General features: G+C 31.4%; 4 protein-coding genes and 1 non-coding gene across 6 annotated transcripts; 4 read left to right on the top strand and 1 right to left on the bottom strand.

The window, feature by feature from the left end:
- Window positions 1-6,290: 6,290 nt before the first annotated feature.
- LOC107925940 (uncharacterized) lies at window positions 6,291-8,971 on the top strand. Of its 2 annotated transcripts, XM_041105173.1 has the most exons (3): window positions 6,359-6,709; window positions 6,998-7,116; window positions 8,051-8,971. In XM_041105173.1, exon 3 carries the CDS (start codon window positions 8,102-8,104, stop codon window positions 8,441-8,443), a length of 342 nt encoding a protein of 113 aa, XP_040961107.1. In that variant the 5' UTR covers window positions 6,359-6,709; window positions 6,998-7,116; window positions 8,051-8,101; the 3' UTR covers window positions 8,444-8,971. The 2 variants fall into 2 exon arrangements, with proteins under 2 accessions (XP_016712190.1, XP_040961107.1); XM_016856701.2 differs by lacking the exon at window positions 6,998-7,116 and having other exon boundaries at window positions 6,291-6,709.
- Window positions 8,972-11,372: 2,401 nt separating this feature from the next.
- Window positions 11,373-17,836, top strand: LOC107925928 (squamosa promoter-binding-like protein 14). The gene is made up of 3 exons (XM_016856684.2): window positions 11,373-11,857; window positions 16,735-16,874; window positions 16,965-17,836. Exons 1-3 carry the CDS (start codon window positions 11,493-11,495, stop codon window positions 17,501-17,503), a joined length of 1,044 nt encoding a protein of 347 aa, XP_016712173.2. The 5' UTR covers window positions 11,373-11,492; the 3' UTR covers window positions 17,504-17,836.
- A 318-nt stretch (window positions 17,837-18,154) lies between these two features.
- Window positions 18,155-20,226, top strand: LOC107925929 (60S ribosomal protein L6). Its single transcript, XM_016856685.2, has 4 exons — window positions 18,155-18,564; window positions 18,650-18,756; window positions 19,660-19,841; window positions 19,932-20,226. Exons 1-4 carry the CDS (start codon window positions 18,308-18,310, stop codon window positions 20,085-20,087), a joined length of 702 nt encoding a protein of 233 aa, XP_016712174.2. The 5' UTR covers window positions 18,155-18,307; the 3' UTR covers window positions 20,088-20,226.
- A 994-nt stretch (window positions 20,227-21,220) lies between these two features.
- TRNAC-GCA (transfer RNA cysteine (anticodon GCA)) lies at window positions 21,221-21,292 on the top strand. The gene has a single exon. It is a non-coding gene; the product is annotated as a tRNA-Cys (tRNA).
- An 851-nt stretch (window positions 21,293-22,143) lies between these two features.
- On the bottom strand, window positions 22,144-24,666 carry LOC107925722 (protein POLYCHOME). Its single transcript, XM_016856443.2, has 3 exons — window positions 24,486-24,666; window positions 23,973-24,361; window positions 22,144-22,934 (listed from the first exon to the last, which is right to left on the bottom strand). Exons 2-3 carry the CDS (start codon window positions 24,357-24,359, stop codon window positions 22,548-22,550), a joined length of 774 nt encoding a protein of 257 aa, XP_016711932.2. The 5' UTR covers window positions 24,360-24,361; window positions 24,486-24,666; the 3' UTR covers window positions 22,144-22,547.
- Between the last annotated feature and the right edge of the window lie 1,206 nt (window positions 24,667-25,872).

The following is a 25,872-nucleotide window of genomic DNA, read 5'->3' as shown; positions in this document are numbered from 1 at the left end:
ATATTTTTTTAATTAAGGAAGAAAGTGATTATATGAAGTTTCTCTTGTGTTTTGTTAGAAGCATAGGGGAATCTAGGGTAACCCTAAAAAAGAAAATTATTATTTAAGCCCTTTAAAATTTTTTAAAATTTTAAATTAATAAAGGTAAAATTATACTTTGGTTCCCCTAAAATTATAAAAATTTAATTTAATCATTTAAAAATTATAAAGGTATAAACTATTAAAATAATAAAATTTCGTTTGGCTCCTTAAAAAAAATTTCTGACTTTGCTCCTAGTTAAAAGTGGCATTGAAGTTAAAATTTTGATTTATTTGATTTTACATAAAGGTTCCAATAACTGGGCTAGATGGAATAGACCAATCATCAATTTCTTCGTTGGCTGGTTTTAAAATAGGGCTCTAGTTCATAAAAATTGTTATTCAATATAGTTGTTATTTGAGAACAACTAATATTCAAAATAAGTATCGTTGTTTAAAACACTCTGTTCAAGAAAAGCGTCACGATAAACCACTTTTGTTTAGAACAACTTCTATGAAAAATAATTATATTACAAAATTTTGATATTCGAAATTGATCAAAACAATCCGTATTTAGGAACAACTCTTATTTGTTAATTTAAAAAACCAACTAGGGGCAAATTTAAACCTTTGAGCTTTATGAGAGAGCTTTTACATTGGTAACTATAGGGTCATTCAATCTAGAGTCGAGTTATCCACTCAAGCCTAAAAATTTACTTGAAATTTGAGAAGGTTTGATTAAATATATTAAACTCGAAAATGGTCTTGGATAAAAAAAAAGGTTCGTTTTAATATGCAAGGCGGGATTAGGCTCAAGCATTAAAGGCCTAAGCCTGGCTCGATCTATTTTCTAAGTTTCTAATATATTATATGATGTTATTTTTATATATTATGTAATTTACAACACATAAATACATTTGGTAGGAGTATTATTTTTCACACATTTTATCATATGAGTTACTATTAAACTAAATCAATTGATAATATTTAGCCACTCCTACGATTTTTTGTAGCACAGAGAAGGAAAATTTTTCACCTGTGTTAAAGCGGTCTTATTTTTTTACAAGAGTTATTACCTATCTATCTAATTTCAATTGTAAATCTGTATTGAACATATTTTTATTTACATCTAACTATTATAATACATGCTTTATAAATAAACTATTTTTCTCGTGTTATTACAATAGTAACCAAATGAGACATAAATATATAATAATATTTAATATTATGATTTAAACATATTAAAAGAAATATTAAGTTGCCTATATATAAAATTTTAATAAATAAAAAATATATTAACTTAAAAATAATATAAATGTGATTTTAAAAAAAAAAAAATATATGAGTGAGTCTAAAATGAGCTTAAGTTAGTAATTTATAAATACGGGTAAATTTACATAAAATTTTAGACTCATATTTTGAGCCTAACGAGTTTAAGCAAATAAAAAGTATATTAATATTAATTATGCTTAAATCTGATCCAAATCCATTCTGATCCGATCCTTAAACTCGAGTTAACAAAAACATCTTTCATTGGCTTATAAAGTGAGTTCTTGAAAATTGAAATGGGTATAGATTTTGTTTCACACTGATTTACTTAAATCCTCATGATTTTATAATCTTCAAAAGTATGTAATATACATACCATTTAAATTAATATTTATGTAAATTATATAATTAGTTATTTAATTTTAGTAAATTTTTATTTCAGTCACTAAGATAAAAAAAAAATCTTAAATATAGCACCGTCTTTAGATAGTTTTTTTTAGTCACCTGACTTTAATAAATTTTTTATTTTAGTTACTTATTTTTCTTAGAATTAATTTTATTTTTTTTAATAAAATGGGAAACACTTGGGATTTAAAAAAAAACATTTTATGTTTTTAATTTCCTTTACTTTTTTTCCTTTTTAAAATTAATTTTAATTTTCAGTAAAATGGGAAAAACTAATTTTTAGAGGAAAATCATTTTAATTTTTAAATTCCTTTATTTTTTTCTTTTTTAGAATAAATTTTAGATTTTTTTTCTAATAAAAAGAGAAACTTTTTTTTTGTAGAGAATTACATGTGCTTTTACAAAGAAAATCCTAAGTTTTCATAGGGGAATACTTAGGCTTTTACTGAGAAAAATCTGTATTTTTTATAGGGAATTGCCTAGGTTTTATGAATAGCTCAATCCACTATAAAAAAAATCTTTTTTTTTCTTTTCTTTTGAAAAAATAAATTTAATTCTAAAAGAATAGAAAATGAGTGACCACAATAATAAATTTATTAAAGTTGGGTGACTAAAACTTACTGTATAATAGCATTGTGTTAGCCCAATTAACAGTGAGTGACCAAAATGAAAATTATTGAAGTTGGGAGACTAAAACAAGAAAACTATCTAATAATAGTGATATATTTGAAAAAAAAAATATTTTTGTGATTAAAATGAAAATCTTAATAAAATTTGACGATTAATTATGTATTTACCCATAGTATTTAGATAGCTAAAACTTTTTTTTCTTTATCATTACAACTGAAGATGTCAAGAGGATGACAAAATTTGAATCCGTATTATTTACGTACCAAATAAAACATAAGATTGGAATAAAGTTGATAACATGACTACTGTTAGTGTTTTTTTGGTCACGATAATACTTTTTTTCTTTTTTCTTTAATCTCTCTTGTTTTTGAATCTTTTCTTTTAATGATCTTTCTTCAAGTAAAAAAAAAATTAATACAAAAAAATTGAGAATCAAACCAAACTAAATTGAATTATGTGATTCAGAAAATCTTGCAAAACCGAACAAAAATTACTCTTAAATTTAGTATAACACTTTAAGTTTGATCCATGCATAGTTATGAAACTCCATTTTGCATGGGAAAGGGTTATGGCTTTCGTACCATTACTCTTGGCTCTAGACAAGAATATGTACACTTCTACATTTCACCTTTATGAAATGAATGTCATTTGATCTTATCAAAAAATTTACAAAAGGATTATGATCAAGTATTTTTGGGTCGGAAAGCGACTCACGGAGTAGTAAAAAGAATGAAGGTAAAGTTCGACTATAAAGAGGAAGATATAATAGTTACAAAGGTCATCTTTATTAGTATCATTCTATTATATCCCTCAAGCCTTTGTCTCCTTTGAATCTTTAATGACTTAAGTATTGAAAAGCGTTTCAAACCACAAGTTTCAACTCTAATAATTTTTCGCGTGCTAGCAAGTCATTCCTAATCACTGGTGAAGTCAGAAGGGTTGGCAGGGGCTAGAGGTCTCATGGGCTGGGTTTGGGCCGGGTTCATAAAAAAATTTGACTCGGCCCAAAATATGGGCCTAAAATTTTGTCTAGGCCAGGCCCGAGAAAAAATTCATGAGCCCGGCCCGGCCTGGCCCATTTTTTAATAAACACCAAAAATTTATTTAAAAAAATAAAAAAAAAGTATTTTAAAAATATTTTAAAATTAAAAAAATAAAAATATTTATTATATTCGGGCCGAGATTGGGCCAAAAAAGTGGTGCCCGAGGATAGAAAACGAACCTCATTTTTTTGCCCAAGCCCATATTTCGGGCCTATATTTTTACCCGAACCCTCCCATATTTCAGGCGGGCCGTCGAGTCGGGCCGCCCGGCCCATGAGCACCTCTAGCAGGGGCCCTAGCCCCTTAAAAAGACTTCTTAATAATTTCTAAAATTTTAAATTAGTAATGGTAAAATTACACTTTAGCCCTCAAAACGTTATTTGATTTAATCATTTAAAAATTATAAATGTATAAACTATTAAAATAGTAAATTTTCATTTTTACTATCATAAAAAAGTATAATTTAAATTCGACCCTCTCTTAAAAAAAGATATATGCAACCTATATATAATTTCATATACTAATTATTTGCAATATATGGAATTTAAAAATTTCATTCATATCATCATATTCTATTTATTTTGTTTAAGTTAAATTATGTATATACATGATATGCTAGTGGAGGGCTTATGGGCAAACCACGTGCAAAAAGAGCACGCATGCATGTTCTTGACCCTTAAAAACAAACCAACTCCAAAGTTTTCCAGATCCTTTTGAATCATTCATTTTCTCTCTTTAACTCACTGTAATCTTTTCTTCCTCTTCTCCTTCTCTGCAATTCTAATGAATTCAATAGCTTTCCATGCTTTAATTATATTGCACATATTCTTAATATGTTCTTCATTGAGTCTCACCTGCCATGGAGAAATGTATCAGATTTCAAGAAAGATGGTATTGTCTTCTTCTTCTTCTTCTTCTTCTTCATTTCCTACTGGTAAAACTCAAAGCAAGTTCGTCAATGGTGGCGCCATTGAAGAGCCCAAGAAAGCTGTGGAGCCAAGTTTAAGGGAAGCACCAACTAGTGTTTCGAATCCTACCCAGAACTAGCTTCGTTTTGATCAGTTTGTTCATCATTTCTTTGTTTGGTTTTTTTTAGGATTGGATCTTTGATTTTGGGCATTCTTTTCTCGAGAAATTAATAGTGTTTTCTTTGCTTTAAGTAGGAGATGTAAAGAGCTGTGCATGTAAATGAAGAGTTTGGATTATATAATTCAACAATAATTCATTGAATCATGTTACAGTTTTTTTTTTTAAAGTTTTTATGACGTCAAATTTCATTAATGTATTTATATTTTGAATTTAATTTCTTTCGATTTTAATATTAAATAAATCGATTTTTTTAAAAAATCCGAAATCAATTGTACATAGAATATATAAACATTTATAGATTCTATCAATAGTTACATAGAATATATAAACATAAACATTCACGGTTAAAATTTATATACAATTGATGAAAATATTAACACAATTATTAATTGTCCTTAATTAGTTGCTTACTTTTAAATTGATAGAAATTAAATTGCTCTATTTTTATAGAGGAACTAATTTGCTAATATTGAAATTGTGAGAAACTGCAAATGTGCTTTTACCAATTTTAATAATCCTAAAAGATTTTCTAAATATATATATATATATTCAGTCCAATACATACTTTTATGTGATACCTACACTCAAATTTAAATTTATATTTGAACGTTGCATTCTTAAGGAGAAATTTTAATTTCGAATTTTAAAAATAATATTATTATAATCACGAACCTTAAAAAAATTTTCATGAATCGTAAAAAAAATTCTTGGTAACTCATGAATCTATAATTCAAATGATCACCTAGAGTATCTTTGGTTAGGTGGAAAAGTAGAGAATGAAATTTGAGTATCTTTGGTTGAGAAGAAAAATGGGAGGAAATAAAATATGAGGAATAATCATTTTTTATCATAACGCATAAAAATCAACCATTCCAACTTGGAATGACGAGAGAAGAGAAAATGAGAAAAAAGTGCGTATTAGTTCAAAATTATTCATTTTTCAAATGTTTTATTTTATTTCATTTCATTTTTCAACTCTATCGAGCAATAAATGAAAAGAATTTTTTTTTTCATTTTTTCTCTTTCCTATCAAGCACATTTACAGAAAAAAAAATGATCATTTTCCATAAGGGTGAATGTTTGATTATATCGAGTCGAATGAAAAGACTTTGAGTTAATCGAGTTGACGAGTCCTATTTTATTATTCTAAATTGATTTAAAATTTTTCCAAACTAAATTAAGTCGAATCGAGGGAAATTGTTCAAGTTAAATTTTAAAAAAATTAAAATATGTCAAATTAAAATGTTGTTAGAGTATAACTAATTCTATATTAGAGCACATAAATTTGAAACCATATATATTTAAAAAAAATTCAAAGCAAAATAAAAAAAATATTTTATTATGATAAACTTAAATCATTAATTAACTTATTTAGGTCAACAAAATTATTATTTAAAAAAATAAAACTTTAACATTCTTTATATATTTTTTTAGATTTTTTTTCATATTTTATAAAATATAAACAAATGTAAATTTTGAAATTTTTATAATTTTTTTGAATTTTTGTAATTTTTTTTGAGAAAGAGATCGATTTATTCATTTTCAAAATTGACCGAGACCAAAAATAGTATTTACATTAATTTGTTATTTGAATTGTAAAATTTAACTAGACTCAAACTCAAATTATTTATTCAAATTGACTAGAATAACTTGATTCATATCGAATTATTCTAATCTATTTTTTAACTTTTATTTTTTTAAATCGAATCGATTTTTATTCACGCTAATGTTCGCGTATTATTCAAAAACCAACCCCAAGCTCACAGAATCCCAATCCAACGGATGAAAATACAGTGTGCGAACACTAAAGTTAAGCTGAAATCACCGGACACGTGTAAGTCAAACCCACCCAAACCCACACCCACAGTCAACTTGAGATAAAATGATCTAATAAAAATGGGTGAACACAAGATTCATAAATTTCTTCTTAAACAGTAAGCAAAGCAAAAAAGCCGCTGATTTTATTTTATTTTTTCTCCAAAAAAATTTCCTAATTGTTCATCTTTTTTAAGTTACACCACATGATCTGATCTGGGTTTTTGCCCCTCTGTTTCTCATTCAGATCATAGTTCAAAAAAAAAAAAGAAAAAAAGAGAAGCTTCCGTTTTGTCCTTTAATGGCCTTCACATTTGAAAAAAGAATCCATTGAAAGAAAGAGCAAAAACCCAACTTTTTTTATTGGGGATTTAGTAGCTTCATTGATTTATACAATGGGATTTGTTTCAAAGATGCAGATCATTGATCTATATTTCAAGGTGAGCTTCATCATTTCATTTATGTTGTACTTGCTTTATGTGAAGTTAAAGCTGTGTTTGGTGGTGTAATTATAGTCAATGAAGAATATATATAGCTATTTTGGGTTATAGATTTGAAATCTTTAGGACTTAATTGAAAAAACATCAATAAAGCTTTTGCTTTACTCAATCTTTTGTTAGTTAGTTACTGAAAATTGAAGATTACATGGATTTATTGTTGGGTTAAATACAGTTTGAAATTAGGTTGCTTTACTCTTTTTCTTATGCTTTTGATTATTTTTTTCCCAGAAAATGTAGGGAAATAGAAAGAGGATTCCAAATCCAGGAAATTTTCATTTCTTATTGATTTCAAAAGGGGCAAAATCTGTTGTTGGATGAATCATTTAGGATTTTCTCTTCTGGTTTAGGTGAGTTCTTCAAAGTTTCTTAGAAATGGGAACTTTATATGTATGTATATATGCATAGACACACACATACGCATACAGTTTCTTTTGTTATATCTTTTGCAAGATAAGCTAAGAAGAGGTGGATGATTTTGTTTGTAATGATGGAATGATTACATGAATGTTTTTCATTTAGTTTAGGGTTAATATCTCTAGAAGTACTTGAACTATGGTCCGGATTTTAAGCTGGTCTATATCATATCAACTAGGGCCGAAGCAAGAAATTTTTTTGCGTATATTATTATGAGAGTTGAAATATAATTTCATCATTGTATTGGCTTATATCTTTATGGTTTTCAAAAGGATTAAATCGAAATTCTAGCATTTTTGGGGGTCAAACTATAATTTTACCATATATTAACTTAGGATTTTATGAATTTTGGTGGTCTAAAGCTGCAATTTTTCATTTTAGGGAGGGCCATGGCCCCTGCCTGCCCCCCTCCCTTCGCCCCTGGTATTGATCAAGTTTTTCCGTTGGCTTAGTCATTAGCTTAAGCGTTAAATGCAGCTCAAATATGACGTGAAACATATTTAAAACACATGTGTATTTACTGTATTGACGAATTGGATTTGATGCCTTTTTTAGCCTTCTTAAATCTTAGGGACATTGTTCTTTCTAACCCTTTAGATTTCGAGTTGCCGATATAGTAAGTGCACAAGTGTTTATAATTTGATTTAAGGACTTGATTGATATAATACTGATACTTGAAGGACTCAGAAGATTTTTAAGTTCAGAGATCAATTTAGACTCTAAGTGACTGCCTTTCTATTTAATATTTTTGTAATTCAACTGATAGTTTACTCAAATTTATTGTTGGTATGATATGTATTTCGCGCAATCGTACGAATGTTGATATCTTTTTACTGAATCGATGTTTTTGTTTCTTTACAATTGCAGAAACCTTGTTAATTTGTTTGAAATTGCTTTGGAAAGTGATTAATTTGTACAATGAGAAGGGGTAGAGGAAAAGTAAAGAAGCAGGCTGTTGTTGTTTCGTCTCATGAAGATCCCGAGAGTGGTGACGATGAAATCATCGAGGAACTCAAAGTGGAGAAGACAGAAGAAGATAGTGGCGATGTAAAAGGTTCGGTTCCAATCAAGGAGATGAAAAATCAAGCTGTCACGGAGAACGGACGGAAACGGAAAAGGTCAATGCAGGCGAAAGAAAATGGGATTACGACAAAGTTAAGCACCAATGATTCGATTAAACCTGTGGGGTATCGACAAAATGGTAGCAGGCGCAAAAACAAACCTCAACGGGCTGCCGAAGCTATTGTTGAGTGCAAATGACGAGGTTTTGAATAACCGTCACCGTGTCTTTTACCTTATTTTTTCGTACTAAAAGTAATGCTTGTTTGCTTGCTCGTGTATGGATTCCGTTTTTTCCATTTTGTCACATTTGATTCGTTTGTGTAGTCTCGGAATTCAACTTCGGGGTTTTTCGATTTGATGATGTTACTAATGTTTTCTATTATACAAAAAACCGAGAACGTGTGTGTTTTGGCACAGTTTTTGTTCCTTTCCATACAATGAGAAAGGGCTTCTACAGTGTGATTTAGGGTTTGGAGGAAGAAAACTGATGGAGTGAAAGCACTCGTATGCGTCAATGACCTTCTTGTGAGTTGCTGATGCCAAACATGTTTTTCGAATCGAATTGAGTTAGCGAAGTTGTCTTTCGTAGAAATTGCATATCATCTTTATTATGTATCATACATATGGCTAATTATGTTGGTTCATTTTGCATGTTTCTAGCAATATGGATGGTGAGTTTTATGTATTATTGTTGAAAAAATATAGAATACTTTTGCTTATATTTAATTTTTCTTTTTTAGATTTCGATATTTTAATTGTTATTTATAGTGGATTTTGATCGATTAAACTAATATTATTATTAAAGTAAAGAATTTTTTAGACTTGTTGGTGGCCATTTCGTCCAACCTGAAGGTCTACCAAAAAAGTGAGAGGGTTTGGGCAAAAATGTAAGTCGAAAAATAGGTTTGGACAAACAAATAAAATCCATTTTTAAAATGGATTGGGCTTTGGGTAAATTTTTTTTTTGTTTGGGCTAGGTTTGACCTAGCTTGAATTTGTAGGAAAAAAAATATTGTTATTGTTTTTTATTATTTTCATTGTTTTACTGTTATTTCATTATTATATTGTTATTATTTTATTATTATTATTTAGATATTGTATAGTTCTTGTTTTATTATTAATTTTGTTACTATTTTAAAAATATTTTCTTTTTAAGTTGCTATTAACTTAATGTTATTTAAGTATATATTTTTTAAATTTTTTTCTGTTTTTGTTGAAAAATATTTATTTTAATATTTTTAGTGTATTTGACGTATTATATTTTTTTTATAAAAAATTTTAATGTGGGTTGGACTCGGGTTTTAATATTTTTATTCGGGTTGGGTTTAAGCAAAATTTTAAATCCATTTTTCAAGTCGGACCCGAACCTAGAAAACAAACTTAAATTTTTTACTTGAACTGACCCATAGACAAGTCCAAATTCACAAATTAATAATTAAATTTAAACATTTTTATGCTTAGATTAAGTGGACAAATGTTGATTTTAGCTGTTCTTGCAAATTAATAATTGAATTTAAGTTGTTTTACTCTATTGGTTAATTTAATAATTTAATTAAGTTCTTTTAACACAAAATTTCTCATTTCAAATCTAACCCTTATAATTTAAACCATTCGAAATTGAGATTATTTTAAAATTTAATTAATTTTAATTTAAATCATTTTCAGTTTTTTTTAAAAAAATATATATAAATATGAATATAATATAATCACAAATATAATATAAAGTACAAACAAATAATGAACCAGAATATAAACAAAACTCAAACATGCTGATTACGAACTTGAGTTTACTCAAAATTTAAAGTTTTAATCTTTGCCAACAATGTCAAATCTGGTAAAAGTATCATTAAAACCCTTGTACTAGAAGTTGGATTGCATTTTACCCTTTCTATTAAAAAATTAGACAAATTAGTAATCGTATATTAAATTAAAGAGTAAATTTACCCTCTCGTTAAAAGTTTCATTCATTTCTATTGTTAGAAACTAGTCACTTTACATCAGAATGAGATAGTAACTGTCTGAGTATTCTATCAAACATATTAATTTTTAGCGATAGAAATAGATAAAAATTTTAATAAAATAATTAATTTACTATTTAATTCCAAATAAAGTAAACAATAAACTGATAATATAAAATCTTAATTAATAATTTTGCCTGTCAAATCAGCATCATTTCCAAAATCTTTGGTGGGGGAGTTGGGGATTATGTTATTTAGATGACAGTTGAAAGCTGAAGTTCTTCACTATACACACCTCTCATTGCTGGCATTGCTGGCACTTTTAGTGTCAACTCACAAAGCAAATTCATATTCTCTCTCTCCTTTTCCACAAATTTTTAATATTTTCTCTCCCCCTCTCTCTCTCTCTCTTTCTCTCTTTTAATCAACACTTAATTTATTTGTGTAAATTATATTAGTAATGTAGAAATTTTTATCCTCCAATTAAAAAAAAAGTTACAAAGTAATCCCTTAATCATTAACATCTTTTTTTAATTATTCGACTATAAAAAGTTACAAAGTGATCACTCAATTATTTAATATTAGCTTTTTTTAGTTCCCAACGGGTTTTTTAAATTGGTATAATAGTAAATTTAACCCTTAACATTTATATATTTTGTCAATTTAGTCTTAATTCTAAAAAATTAACATTTACACATTGTGCAATTTGATTTTTTTGTAATTTAATTTTTCTTTGTAACTCTTTACCTAAAAAGCTAAAAAAATAAATTTAGCAGCTAAATTTGAAAGAAAGTAAACAAAATATGAAAACACCCGAGAATCCAAAATAACAATTTTCATCTTTTCTCATTCTTTTAGAATTAAACATCAATATCACACACACAACAAAAGAAAAAGCAAAACTGCAAAAAAAAAAAAAAGAGAAAAGATTGCACAATGTTTAAATTTTGAAGGTTAATTTTTTTAGACTCAACACTGAATTGACATAATTTATAAATATTAAAAATTAAAGTTACTATAAAAGTTATCACATTTAGCCGAGTGGAGATCAAAAAAGATAAAACTAAATAGTTAATGACGATTTTATAATTTTTCATAGTTAAGTAAACTACTAGTGCAATTTACCCTTATTTCTATTCTCATTATGCTTTTGTTTTATAGGAAAAAACAAAAGAATCCCCATTTTTGGTTACCTTTTCTGAAATTGGGTAAGAGCGTGTGTTTCTGTTTACAGTTTTGAGATAACATAAAGAAGATAAAACCCATGAAAGAGCACCACTGAGTCACTCATGGAAATGGGTTCGAGTTCTTTGTCTGACTCAGGTGGTTCTTCCATTGATTCACTCAACAACAACGCCTTGAAGTTGGGTCGAAATATCTACTTCAATGATTCCTCCGCCGCTGTCAACGGTGGCCCTGCAACTATGAAGACTCAATCACCACCGACACAACCACCTCTGGGTTGTAAGAAACCTAGGGTCGGTGGGATGATTCACGGTGGTCGACCACCGAGGTGTCAAGTAGAAGGGTGTGAAGTGGATCTGAGTGATGTTAAGGCTTATTATGCAAGGCATAAAGTTTGTGTTTCTCATTCAAAATCACCTAAAGCCATTGTTGCTGGTATTGAACAAAGGTTTTGTCAGCAGTGTAGCAGGTTTCACCTTTTTACTTCCCTATTTTTTTTAATATTTGTATTGATTTGATTAGTGTTTTGAGTTGCAGTGGATTAAAGTTCTTTTTATTTGTATTTCAATCAAATCGACTTCCAATTTGGAAGAAATTTTTGAAGTGCTTTGTCGAACAATCGCTCAAACTCCCATCAATAGTTGGTATTGTCGTCAGGTTTTGTCTCCCACCTCGACTGAGAGCCTTGAAGGGTTCACGAAGGGGACTATTGTTGGGGTTGAGTCGACTGCCCGAAGAGGGATGTCATTTTGAAGAATTCTCCCAAATTAATCGGAAGTTTACTCGATAGCTCTTTTATTTTCTGCTACTTATTAGTCCTGTTCAAATTCTCTGTTCAATACCTCTAATTACATGGAAGAATTTAAAAAAAAACTTCAGACATACCCTAGTCTTATATATATACACACTAATTCGGGAAAAGTTTTTGAAGTAACGCTTACCAGGCAGATAGTCAAACTCCCACCAATTGTTGGTATTGTCGCCGGTGGGGTTTTGCCTTCCGTCTCGGCTGAGAGCCCTAAAGGGTTCACGGAAGGTACTATTGTTGGAGGGTTTGGCCAGCTGCCTGATAAACAGAACTTCGAAAACTTTTTCCGAAAGTATCGGAAGTTCCCTCAAGAGCTTTTTTATCATGTTTTGAAGCACATACATTTGTTTTATACATATTCGAGACTTATACTTGAATCCGAGTAACATGGATTTTATCGTGATTATTGGTTTATTAGTTCCATGGGAGCTAGTAGTCTTTTACTCTTTGCATTGATACATCGTAGAGATGTTTATTGGAGCTTCTATGAGTGCAAGTTTTGGTTAAATTATTTGGTTTTTAGCATTGATTATAGTTTCCCATTTTGTTCGATGCTTTTTGATATAAAACCCAAGTTTTCGATAGGATCAAGTCCGAGTCAGAGTAACATAAGTGCGTGTCTATTGTTCTAAGGTCTAGAATTTTTTAGAGCTTGTTTATGCATGGGTGTTGGATCGTTAGAGGATCATATCCTCATACTCATTTGAGTATTTATCGAGAACCCTAATTTCAGTTATGGGCTAACCCTACTACTCCCTTTAGGTTTGGTTTCCAATCCTTATACTCATGTCGAATATTATGAGTTCTTGCCGGGTTTGGTTTCCAATGTTGCGGAAGCGACGATAATATTAATAACAATATTATCAGAAATATTTAGATAATTATTATGCCAACAATTATACTAAGAAAATTCCCAGTTAAATTGGAGGGGTCACAAATGGTCCCGCTTAAAACCCAACAACTAGACAGAACTCACTTAGATATTTATAGCAATAATAACTAAATAAATATAACCAACATAAAGCTATTAAATATAAGCAAACAAATAAGAAATAAAATACCAGAGATTTAACGAGGTTCGGCCAATTTAGCTTACGTCCTCGGACACTACCAAATTAATATTTCTTCTAGAAATATTACAAAGGAGAAGATTTTGGGATGATACAACCAAAGGGGGAGGGGTTCTATATATAACAAACCAAACCCCCTCCCTTTCTATCTTTTCCTAATGTGGGATATTGCCAATATTCAACAAATCTCCACCTTGGCGATATTCCACATCTTCGAACATCTTCTCATAACACTAACTTCAATAGTGTCTTCAAATTTGCAACCAATCGCCTTCTTCCCTTTTGGTAGTTGTGCCAGCTTCCACGTCTTGTTTTTCTCTAGAGATTGCATTTCCTCTTCCATTGCACCTAACCATCTATTATTCTCTAAACTCTGAATGGCTTTGGTGTAAGTGGATGGAATATTATCAACAACTGGAAGTGCATAAGCTACCATGTCAGTGAAACGAGCTGGTTTCTGAATTTCTCGTCTCTGCCTTCTGACTGCAATTGGCTCTGATTGCTGTTGAGGTTCTTGGGTAGAAACCTCTTCCTCATCTGACTCTGCATCTGCCAATGAAGAATCACTAGTGGTACCTTCTGCTGGAATTACCACACTCTGCTCAAACTCCACCTGCTGCGGAGTACACTCCACCTGCTGCGAAGTACTACTCACTCCTTCTGGATTTACCTTATTCAACATGGCAGATTCATGAAAGGTAACATCCCTACTGATTATCGTCTTCTTTGCCTCTAGACACCACAAACGATATCCCTTAACACCAGCATTGAAGCCCATGAATAGAGCCTTCTTTGCTCTTGGATCTAACTTTGATTCTTTCACATGATAATATGCAATAGAACCAAAAATGCGTAAGGTGTCATAATCAGTAGCAGGTTTTCCATACCATTTCTCCAAAGGAGTCTTGCCATTTATAGCAGATGATGGCAAATGATTGATGAGATGTTGAGCGTACGTCACAGCCTCAGTCCAAAACTTTCTATCTAATCCAGCATTAGATAACATACATCGAACTTTCTCCACAAGCGTTCGATTCATACGCTCTGCCACCCCATTCTGTTGCGGTGTTCCACCTACGGTGAAGTGCCTTACTATGCCACAATCTTGGCATATCTTCAGGAAAGGATCGCTTTTATATTCTCCACCGTTGTCTGATCGGAGAACCTTAATCTTCCTTCCTGTCTGATTTTCAACTTTAGTTTTCCACTTAAGGAAAACTTCAAGCACCTCATCTTTGTTCTTCATAGGAAACACCCAAACTCGTCTGGAAAAATCATCAATAAAGGTGACAAAATAACGTCTTCCTCCAGGTGATGGAGTCTTGGACGGTCCCCATACATCAGAATGCACATAATCCAGAATACCTTTAGTATTGTGAATCCCAGTGCCAAATTTCACCCTTCGTTGTTTTCCCAGAACACAATGCTCGCAAAATTCAAGTTTGCAAGTCTTTGTACCTTTCAATAATCCTTGCTTGGCTAGAGTTTGCAAGGATTTTTCACCAGCATGGCCCAAACGCATATGCCACAGCTGTGTTGCCTCAGCGTCCTTCTTGGTACTCGAAATTGCTGCTGCTGTTGTCCCGACCACTGTACTACCTTGGTAGTAATACAGATTGTTCTTTCTTATGCCTTTCAACATCACCAATGCTCCTGAAGTTGCTTTAAGAACTCCATCTCGTATTGTCACAACTAGGCCTTTAGATTCTAACGACCCCAAAGAGATGAGATTCTTCTTCAACTTTGGGACATATCGTACATCCCGCAAAATTCTAGTAGATCCATCATGACTCCTCAGTTTAATTGAACCTATCCCGGCTATTTTACATGTGTTATCATTACCCATGTAAACAACCCCTTCATCTAGTTTTTGAAATTCAAAGAACCATTCCCGAATGGGACACATATGATAGGAACAACCAGAATCCATGATCCACTCATCTGCATATAATGTTGAAGATGTCATACTAAGAGAAAAGTCTGACTCTGCTTTACTATTGCATTCTGCAACATTTGCATCTTGCGGAGTCTTCCCTTTTTTCTTCAATTTTGGACAATCTTTCTTCCAATGTCCTTTTTCTTTGCAAAAGGAACATTCATCTTTGGCAACAGCTCGACCTTTGGACTTTCTTCTCTTCCCATTAGACTGACTTTGCTGACGACCTCTTGTTACCAATGCTTCCACTGCTGCTTCACCTGAACCTTTCAACTTATCCTTTCGGCGTAGTTCATAGCTATACAATGCAGCAGTTACTTCATTGAAAGTTACTTCCGATTTTCCATGAAGTAGAGTAGTTTCAAGGTACTCAAACTCCTCAGGAAGCGATCCCAACAACATTAACGCCAAGTCTTCGTCTTCAAAAGTCACATCCAAATTCAACAAATCAGCCACCAGCTGATTAAAATTGGTAATGTGCTCGTTCATCGTGGTACCAGGAACATAATTGAAACGAAACAGTCTTTTCTTCATATGCAACTTATTTTGACTGTTCTTCTTCAAGAATTTCTCCTCCAATGCTTTCCACAATTTACTTGCAGAAGTCTCTTTACTGAATGTATACTTCTGCTCTCTGGAAAGACATGATCGAATTGTACCACATGCCAATCGGTTGATGGTCTTCCATTCTTTATCATCAACCCCTTCTGGTTTTTCTTCCTCAATGGCAATATCTAGACCCTGTTGAAAGAGGGCATCTAGAAGCTCACTTTGCCACATGCCAAAATGACCTGTTCCATCAAAAATTTCCACTACAAATCTCGTATTTGCAGTTCCAATCCTCGGCAAAATGTACGAAGTGGAAGTTGTTGATATGGATGGTTTTTCTTCTGTCATTTTTGCCATAGCTTCTACTTAATAGCCACCAAATGCAGAATACCCACAAGCTTTAGGAAATGTTTCTGATGTGTAAGACCAGACTAAGCTGCAAACACAGAGCATACTACAAAACCTTGGCTCGGATACCAATTGTTGCGGAAGCGACGATAATATTAATAACAATATTATCAGAAATATTTAGATAATTATTATGCCAACAATTATACTAAGAAAATTCCCAGTTAAATTGGAGGGGTCACAAATGGTCCCGCTTAAAACCCAACAACTAGACAGAACTCACTTAGATATTTATAGCAATAATAACTAAATAAATATAACCAACATAAAGCTATTAAATATAAGCAAACAAATAAGAAATAAAATACCAGAGATTTAACGAGGTTCGGCCAATTTAGCTTACGTCCTCGGACACTACCAAATTAATATTTCTTCTAGAAATATTACAAAGGAGAAGATTTTGGGATGATACAACCAAAGGGGGAGGGGTTCTATATATAACAAACCAAACCCCCTCCCTTTCTATCTTTTCCTAATGTGGGATATTGCCAATATTCAACATCCAATGAAAGAAATTCGGAATCTTTTTGTGTGTGTAATAACATTAACATCTTTTGTTCTAATCTCTAATTTAGGTTTCACCAGCTTCCTGAATTCGACAAAGCGAAACGGAGTTGCCGTAGACGGCTAGCTGGTCACAACGAGCGTCGCAGAAAACAATCGCCTGGATCATTATTTCCCTCTCATTACAGCAGGCTATCTTCATCTGTTATCGGTTAGTTCACAGTTTTTGAACTTTTCTGACTTGCAGTTCCGATTACGTGTGTAATTGATATGTTGTCCGGATTCAACAACTATGATGCAGAAAGCAATGGTCGAGGTAGAAGCTTTATCTTGGATTTCACGGCTTATTCAAGGGTTTCCGGAAAAGATGCATGGCCAACAATGAGATCGTTGGACCGCATACCTGGAAATCAAAACACAGCTCCGGAAAAGTCACTTCAACATCATCATCCATGGCCAAAAAACATGGAGAATCCTTCTTCGGGTGATCTTTTCCTTCAAGGTTCACTAGGAGGGACCGGTTTTTCCGGGACCGCAACTTCTCAAGGAGAATGCTTCACGGGAGTTAGTGACTCGAGCTGTGCTCTCTCTCTTCTGTCAAATCAACCATGGGGCTCCAAAAACCGAGCTTCGGCTCTTGGTGTTAACGACATGATGAACACCGAACCAATGCCGCATGACACATTCGTAAACCCGTATTTGCAAACCTCGGAGCCTGCTGATGCTCAACATTTCGGCAGGCTTGAGTTGCCTCAGCAAAACAGCGTGCAACACATGGAACTTGAGCAACACTCCAGATCGTATGACACATCGGCACAGTATATTCACTGGTCACTCTAAGTTCGTCCCGTTTCCCTTTCCCATCTTGTTGTCCTGTTTTCGTGCCAGTTCTTATGTTGTATTCGTACTTTTCCGAGCATCCGATTTTATGTTTTAACTGAATAAACCCGAACTATCCCCTGTATTTGCCATTGCTGTTGCCTGAATCATTAAGTCAGGCAGTACTAGACGATGTTTTGGTATTTATCTATGATCAATGTTATCCCTTGGATTATCGTAAAAAATGTTATTACTTGGACATAAAGGTATCATCGGGTTGGCTCGATTTTAAAGAAAAATGTATAATTATAAATTTAATCATCAATGTTTATATCTTTTGTCTGTTTTATTTTATTTTGGTCATCAATATTTTAAGCAGTGTTAAATTTGGCCATTAATTTTTCAAAAGTGTCGAATTACCTTTTTTAAAGGAAGTGCAGACTAAAATATTATTTTTTTAACGGTGTTGGCATGATAACCTGTGTAGCAGTCCATGTGTACTTCACTTGACTTAAATGAAAATTTTCAAAAAACTTAGAGATTATTTTGTACTTTTTTGAAGTTGTATAATTAAAACGTAAATTCATTAATAATTTAGTGAGGTTAGATGCAGTTTACCCAATTATTAATGGATTTTTTTATTAAAGCCTTCTTAAAATCAATGTCTTCAAAAAGCCCAAAATCCTAAAGCCCATTAACACTCAAAACTTGACCTCCCTAAAACCCTAGATTTAGAAATTCCAATATATTAACTCCATTGTTAAATTATCATACGCCATTTAAAAGACCAGAACCAGAGCACTGCGAAAGGGTTTTACAGCTAAAATGGCGGCCAAAAGGAAAACCCCAATCAAGACCCGAAACCCAGATCTAATTCGCGGTGTGGGTAAGTACTCAAGGTCTAAAATGTACCACAAGCGTGGCCTTTGGGCAATCAAGGCCAAAAACGGCGGCGTTTTCCCCTGCCACGAACCCAATCCCAAACCCGCCACCGCCGTCGAGAAGCCTCCTAAGTTTTACCCCGCCGACGATGTCAAGAAACCGCTTCTTAATAAGCGCAAGCCCAAACCCACCAAGCTCAGGTTTTTTTTTTATTTAAATGTTATTTTTTAAAAATTTGTAGATCTCCAAAGATATGTTTTTGAATGTTGGGTTTTATTTTTTTAGGGCTAGCATTACTCCAGGAACGGTGTTGATTTTGTTGGCTGGGAGATTTATGGGGAAGAGAGTTGTTTTCTTGAAGCAACTCACCTCTGGGCTCCTTTTGGTTACTGGTATTTTTTTTTCAGTTTTTTAGCATTTTTTGGAATTTTTTACTGCTATCACTTGTTTGATTGTGATATTGTTCTTTGTTTATTGAATTTTGGTTTGGGATTTTTTTTAAAGAAATGGAATTAGTGAGTGTTAAGTGTAATTTTAAAGCAATTGCAGTTCATTGTTTAAAAAATTAATTAATTAATGTAATATTTGTGTAATTCAAATGCAAAGTTGATGTATGGCAATGGTGTTATTACATTTTTCTTGAAGTATGTCGTGTCCGACACTCATTTCCGGCACTTATCTAGACATATTGGTTATCGGATATGACCAAGACCCTTTATATATATGGAGAAACTTAGAAAAGATACTAACATACTTATATTCAATACTAGTGCAACTAACATAGATGTGTATTATAACCCAAAATCATAACCCGAGCGGCGTACTTGATTATTTTGTGTGCATTATATTTGTTTTCCAACATGGTATCCAAATTTGTCTCTTTTAGCTTAGTGTGGCTAGTTATTTCTTGGCTGGTTTGTGAACTTGGTTCTCATTGTTTTTGTTGAATATCTATCTACACATAATATAGGTTTGCGATATGACCCGGACCTTTATATATATGGAGAGACATAGAAAAGATGAAAACATACTTATATTCAATACTTGCACTACAATGCAACTAACATAGATGTGTATTATAACCTGAAATCATAACCCGAGGAACTGACTTGATGATTTTGTGTGTATTGTATTTGTTTCCTGACATGGGATCCGAATTTGTCTCTTCTAGCGTAGTGTTGCTAGATTATTGCTATTTCTTTGCTGGTTCTTCAACTTGGTTTTTTATTTTGAATATCTATCGTTCTTCATTCTAGTACTTTGTTTTAAATTTGGGGAATTCCCTTTCATTGCAGGACCATTCAAGATTAACGGTGTTCCTCTACGGCGTGTGAACCAATCCTACGTCATTGCCACTTCCACCAAGATCGACATCTCCGGGGTTAACCTAGACAAGTTCGATGACAAGTACTTCGCCAAGGAAGTAGAAAACAAGAAGAAGAAAACCGAGGGAGAGTTTTTCGAAGCTGAGAAAGAGGTCGGTTTCTTGTTTTGCATATATAATATAGTTTAAGCCGTATTAGTCGGATTTATCTAATTCGATTCCCCTGTTATCCGTCTATTACAGGACAAGAAGAAACTACCCGAAGATAAGAAAGAAGATCAGAAGGCCGTCGATACCTTTTTAATAAAGTCGATCGAGGGAGTCCCGGAATTGAAAGCCTACCTCGCCGCTAGGTTTTCACTCAAATCCGGCATGAAACCACATGAACTCGTCTTCTAGAGGAAAATTTTGCAGTTAGTTTTTACTTTGGTTTTTTGGACTATCAATAGATTTATTTAAAAAATACATGGGAAAAAACAAAACCTAAATTTTGTGATATTATTTTTGGTTGATAATGCAAAAACCCCTAATTTTATTACTTGAATTTGTGTTTTTGTTCTTAATTTGATTGAATCTTTGTTCTGTTTTCGTTGTATTGTTTGAAAATAACCAATATGCAAAAAAATGTAGAATTGGTATTAAAAAAAACTAAATATGCTTTATATTTGGTTTAATTTGTAAATATATATTCGTAACTAATTTCATTAATTTGTACATAATAAATGCATAACTTTCTTGGAATTTATATAAATCAAATTTTAAATTCTAATCTTCTAATTTATTTTTGGGTTAATGCATCGTCTGCGGTAAAGTTAAATAATTTTTTGTAGAAGATAATTATTAATGTAATTCTATAGATATTTGTTATTTTCATAATTTAATCTTTGAGAATAATTTATATTCGCATCATAATAAAAATTAAGATTTTTAGGTATTAATAAATTTTCGTTACATCAAATTTAAAAAAAAAATTGTTATTATACATATATCCATATTCAACTTACTTTACAACTCGAGTTTTTTTGTTTTAAAAGAACATAAATAATTAAAATAAAAAAATACAAATAACATTGAAAGATTAAAATTTACACAATTGTTATTACCAAAAATTCAATACAATATAATTTTTTTTTCTTTTAAAAAATGTATAATATGAAATAGGAAACAATTTAAAACGGAAAAAACAAAAAAAAAATTCACTGTCTAGAAACTAATTTTATTAAAAGAAAAACTGGTTAAACAAAAATACTTCTGAAAAGAAAATTAAAACTTGTAAAAGAAAATATATTTATTTATAATTTAAAATTTAATTATTTTAAGTAATTGAAATAATTAAATTTAAACTAATTTAGAGAAAATAGTAGGTATAATAATATTTTATTATCTTTAAAATTTAATAATATGACATTATTTTATTGCTGCATAAAAACTATCCCTTTTAAGATACCCCAACAATCTTTATTCATTTAATTAATTTTGAATCGGATTATATCATATACAAATAATTTAATAGGTTAAATTACATGTAAATTGGGTCCATAGCTCAGTGGTAGAGCATTTGACTGCAGATCAAGAGGTCACCGGTTCGAACCCGGTTGGGCCCTAACGTTTATGAATTTTAATTTTTAAATTATTCAGATGACATCATCACATAACGAATAATAAGTAGCTGGAAGTCTCAACCGAGAGTTTTTTTCACTTCAAACAAAAGGACTAAACCGATAAACAACAAAAGGATTAAACCGTTAAACAACAAAAATATTAAGTCCTATTTTAAAAAGGAATTAAAAATCAAAGTGGAAAAAAAATGAGATACTATAAAGATTAATTGATGCAATAAGCCTTTATTTTATTTTTATTTTGTATAAAACATGACAATTTAAATTCAAATTTTCTATTCTAGTTTTTTTCTGTTTATTATAAACTAGGTAAGTTAGGGGGTTTTATTAAAATTTTCAAAATTTAATTTAAGACAATTTTAAATCAAATCCACCTAGCTCAACTCCAAAAGATTTTTTAAAATACTCTATTTCAATTTTCTAATTATTTTTTACTAATAATATATTAATTCTATTTCATTTGATTTATCAAAAAAACATTCAAACTCGAAAACTCAAAACTATCCCATTTTGACTATAAAAAGTCCACAACCAAAACACACCCTATCTAAACTTGAAGTAACCCAAATACAAAATAATCAAACTTGAAATGATTCAAATAAATAACTCAAAATAACATATACCCAAGATGTCACTACCCAAAAACCCCTATTGGTAAAACCGAATGATCCAAACTCAAAACAACCCAAATTCAAAGTATCCAAAATTATAAAAACTCAAATTGACCCGAGTCAAACTTAATCCCATCAAAAACCATCACAAAGCTTAGTATCATATTATGCAGAAGCAAAAATAGCCATATCATATCCAAAAGGCAAAAGCATTGCACCAATTAATACCATAAAGCATATAGAAGCCATCCATTCTAATGAAGCTTTGATAGTACATTAGAAACATGAATATAGAAAGCCTAGAAAAATGTGAACCGAATCCCAAAAACAAGGTATTTTTATCTACATGGATTGTGAAAGTTGAAACAAGAATCCTCCTATTCCTACCTTAATCCCTTCAAAGAATGAAGGATAGCAAGAAACTTAAGGTCGCTTGCTTACCAAGGTTTTAAACCATGACTGACCCCTTCAGCAAGGATTGAAGTAAAATTGCCCTCATGAACCTATATGGTAATAGACATTCAAGAATATGTCAAATTTCTGAAGACAAAATGATGATAGAAAGTATCTATGCTATTCAAACATATCATCATCAGAGGATGATCATCAGCCAGCTTCCGTCGACATCATCACCGCATCGACATTAATGTTCGGACCTTGTGTTGTCGTTCGGCTTTTTTAGCACTTGGAGTCTTTTTCATTTTGCTTAGTTCTTCCATCACAGCTTTCTCCACAGTGTCAATGGAATTCAAGAGATTCTTTTGAGGTGTAAGAAGCTCCTCCGAAGATTCCTCGGGTTTCTGGTTTGTGACATTGAGCAATATCTTCGATACATTCCGTACCGATGGAGGACAAGGCTTCAATCTAGTAGTTGAAGCTGGTGTTGAGAAATTGTGCTCGAGTTGAGCAACTGATGATATGTTTGAACCAAGAATAGTTTCATCATGTGGTAGTATTGGGGTCTCTACTATTTGGCCTTCACCATCCCCTAAACGAGCTCTCCTCCTTTCAATGGCCTGGTTACATCCTTATAAATTTCAGTGAAAAATAAACAAAAATGCATATACCATGAACTATTTTTAGGATCGAATCGTATGACTCCGACGAACCTGAATCTAAATTATGCTTCCCCCTTATAACTGAACCAAAAGAAATACGAGAAATTTTCAGCCTTTGACACTTAAAATGCAAAAATTTCATTTGGTGCTCGAGTTAAGCACCAAAGAGATCAAATGCAATTATGGGATGACAATGAAACAGGACAGTATAACGAATAACAGTTGATGAAAGCGTTAAAAGCTAGCAAAAGAACTGAAAATATAAACCACATTCAATTACACAAGAGATAAGCAATGTGATACTTTTCATGTACTGTATGGATCCATGAACATTGGTATATATACATATACTAGTTTCAATATACCATTTTGACTTTATAACTATGTACATATATACCTTAATTTCTAGTTTCTTAATATAATATATAGATGCATGCAAATATAATTTAATTACATATAATAACATATTCATATGCAAATATAAATATAAAATATAAAATTATTAATTAAACTCAATAACTTAATTTAAAATTATACGAGCTAATACGGACTGATTGAGACTGATGTTGACCAAAACAATCCGAAACACACTAATGTTTTGACCAAAACTACTTGATACCGGTTTAAGGCTAAAATGGAACACACCCATCAATAGATTATTGACAACCATGATTAAAAATAAAAACAATTAGATTAAAAATCAAAGGGTACAAAAGGAGGGGGGGTTTTTTCAATGAATCAAAACCCAGAAATAAGAAAGTAAATTTAGTTCACTCAAACCCAGAATAAGCAATTTTTCATAGTAATACCAAAAACAAACACACTGCCTTAAATTTTTAAGTATTCGTTCATGAATGAACAAAATTTTAAGCACCAAAAATGGATCATAATTTCAAGAATCTATCATTACCAAAACAAAACAGAGCAATTAAACAAACAAAACTTAAAGAAACATATCAAAAGCCAATAAATAAAGAAGAAAAAAGCGATTATTACCCTTACAACAGCAGTGATATCTCTAAGAGGAGTTCTTGGGTACCAAGAAGGTAACACACTAGCCGTACCACGACCTCTTCCACGGCCCAAAGGACTCGGTGTCACCGAAACATTCTCTCTTCCGGTCGATCGATAAAGATTCCGGCTACGTCGAATACCGATTCTCGGAGTCCCAAAACTGCCACCTCGTCGGAGCCCTACACCACGCCCCGTCGAAGTAGTAACACCAACAACACCCATTGACCTACGCGTGACTGATTGTCGAACGGGAGAGCCTAAAAGATCCATCGATTCATCTGAGAGAATCCCCAAAGGCCCAGACCGTCTTCGCGCGAAGACTTCCGCTATATCAACGGCTCTCCCGAGTCTATCTCTTGACTCCGCCATTGCTGAAAAACAAGCAAATGGGTATCCAAAACTTCCCAAGAAAATGGAGAAAAAAAGCAAGAAGAAAAGAAGAAAATGATTGAAAATTTGGATTGGGTTAGTTCCAATTTGTAATAAACTACTTACCTTCGAAGAAATGGGGGTTTGCTTGAAAGGGTTTTAACGGTGATGAAGGGTCTCTTTGAGGCAGCAAAAGACTAAAAAAAAAAACTTTTGGCTCTTTGAAGACGGTGAATTTTGGCAAATTTTTCAAAATGAAAAATGGGCGGCATTATAGGCAAAGAAAGGAGCTCGGGACTAAGGGACTGATTTGTGATTTCAGCAATAACTTTTTAGCACGTGCGAGTCATTTGATTTTCAAATTTTACGTTTAGGCGCTTAAATGTAAACAAATATGTTTATTCTGGGTTTAGTCCTTCTATTATGCTGAAATTTTAGATTTAATCCTTATTAGTTTTAGTCCCTTTCCTTTTTTTTTATACATACTGATTACCATTTTTTTTTAAATTTGAAAAAAAATAAAATAAAATTATATAAGTAACTATATGAATAAATATATAATTTAAAAAATATAGATTTTAGGAAAATCATTTTAAAAGATAAAGATTTTTCCTGAAATATATATATAAGGATTATTAATTTATTTTTTCATTTTAAATAAAACTATAGCCTTAACTTTTAAATTTCTTAAGTTTAAATTTGACTCAATAAATAATTTGAAATTATTATAAAATAAAAATAATAAAAATAGTTATACAAATACATAACATAATAATATTATTAATTAAATGAATCATTCATAATTGCATCAAAAATAAAAATAAAAATAAAAATTATACATGATGTTATTTTATTAATGAAATTATAATATAATATATTTTTAATAATTTAATAAATATTAGATAATTTCAAATTTTTCTTATCTATTATTTTTAGTCTAATGTCTTTAATGATCATTTTCAATTTTCATCTCACCACTATAGTAATTAAATTCACTACTACCGCTAAGGGTGAAACTAGGGGCGAAACTAGGGGGCTAGCAAGGACCCCGGCCCCTCAAAATGAAAAATTTTTCATTTAGGCCTTTTAATTTTTTTTTTAAATTTTAATTTAGTAAAAGTAAAATTAAACTTTGGTCCCCTTAAAATATAAAAATTTGATTTGATCCTTTGAAAATTATAAAGATATAGACTATTAAAATGGTGATATTGCATTTTTACTATCCTACAAATTATAATTTAATTTTGACCTCTAAAGTCTTTTTCTAATTTTGCCCCTGGTTACTGTTGTTTTTAATCTCACTGCCTGTCTAAAGGAAACCCAAGTAAGCACTCCAGTAACTTGTAATTTACCAAGTTAATTTGAATTCTAAGAATATAAATAATAAAGAGTTTAAATTTCCTTAGAACTCTATTTTAGATAAGTTTGATTTTGAGTGGTTGGTGCAATTTAATTTGTACTGTTTACTCAGCTATAAGTAAAAACATTTTGGTGTGTAAATCTTTAACGAAAT

Source organism: Gossypium hirsutum, chromosome D11 (genome assembly GCF_007990345.1).
Source record: "Gossypium hirsutum isolate 1008001.06 chromosome D11, Gossypium_hirsutum_v2.1, whole genome shotgun sequence".
Taxonomy (NCBI): domain Eukaryota; kingdom Viridiplantae; phylum Streptophyta; class Magnoliopsida; order Malvales; family Malvaceae; genus Gossypium; species Gossypium hirsutum.
Note: the sequence above shows the minus strand (reverse complement) of the source record. Positions and strands in the feature narration are given on the sequence as shown.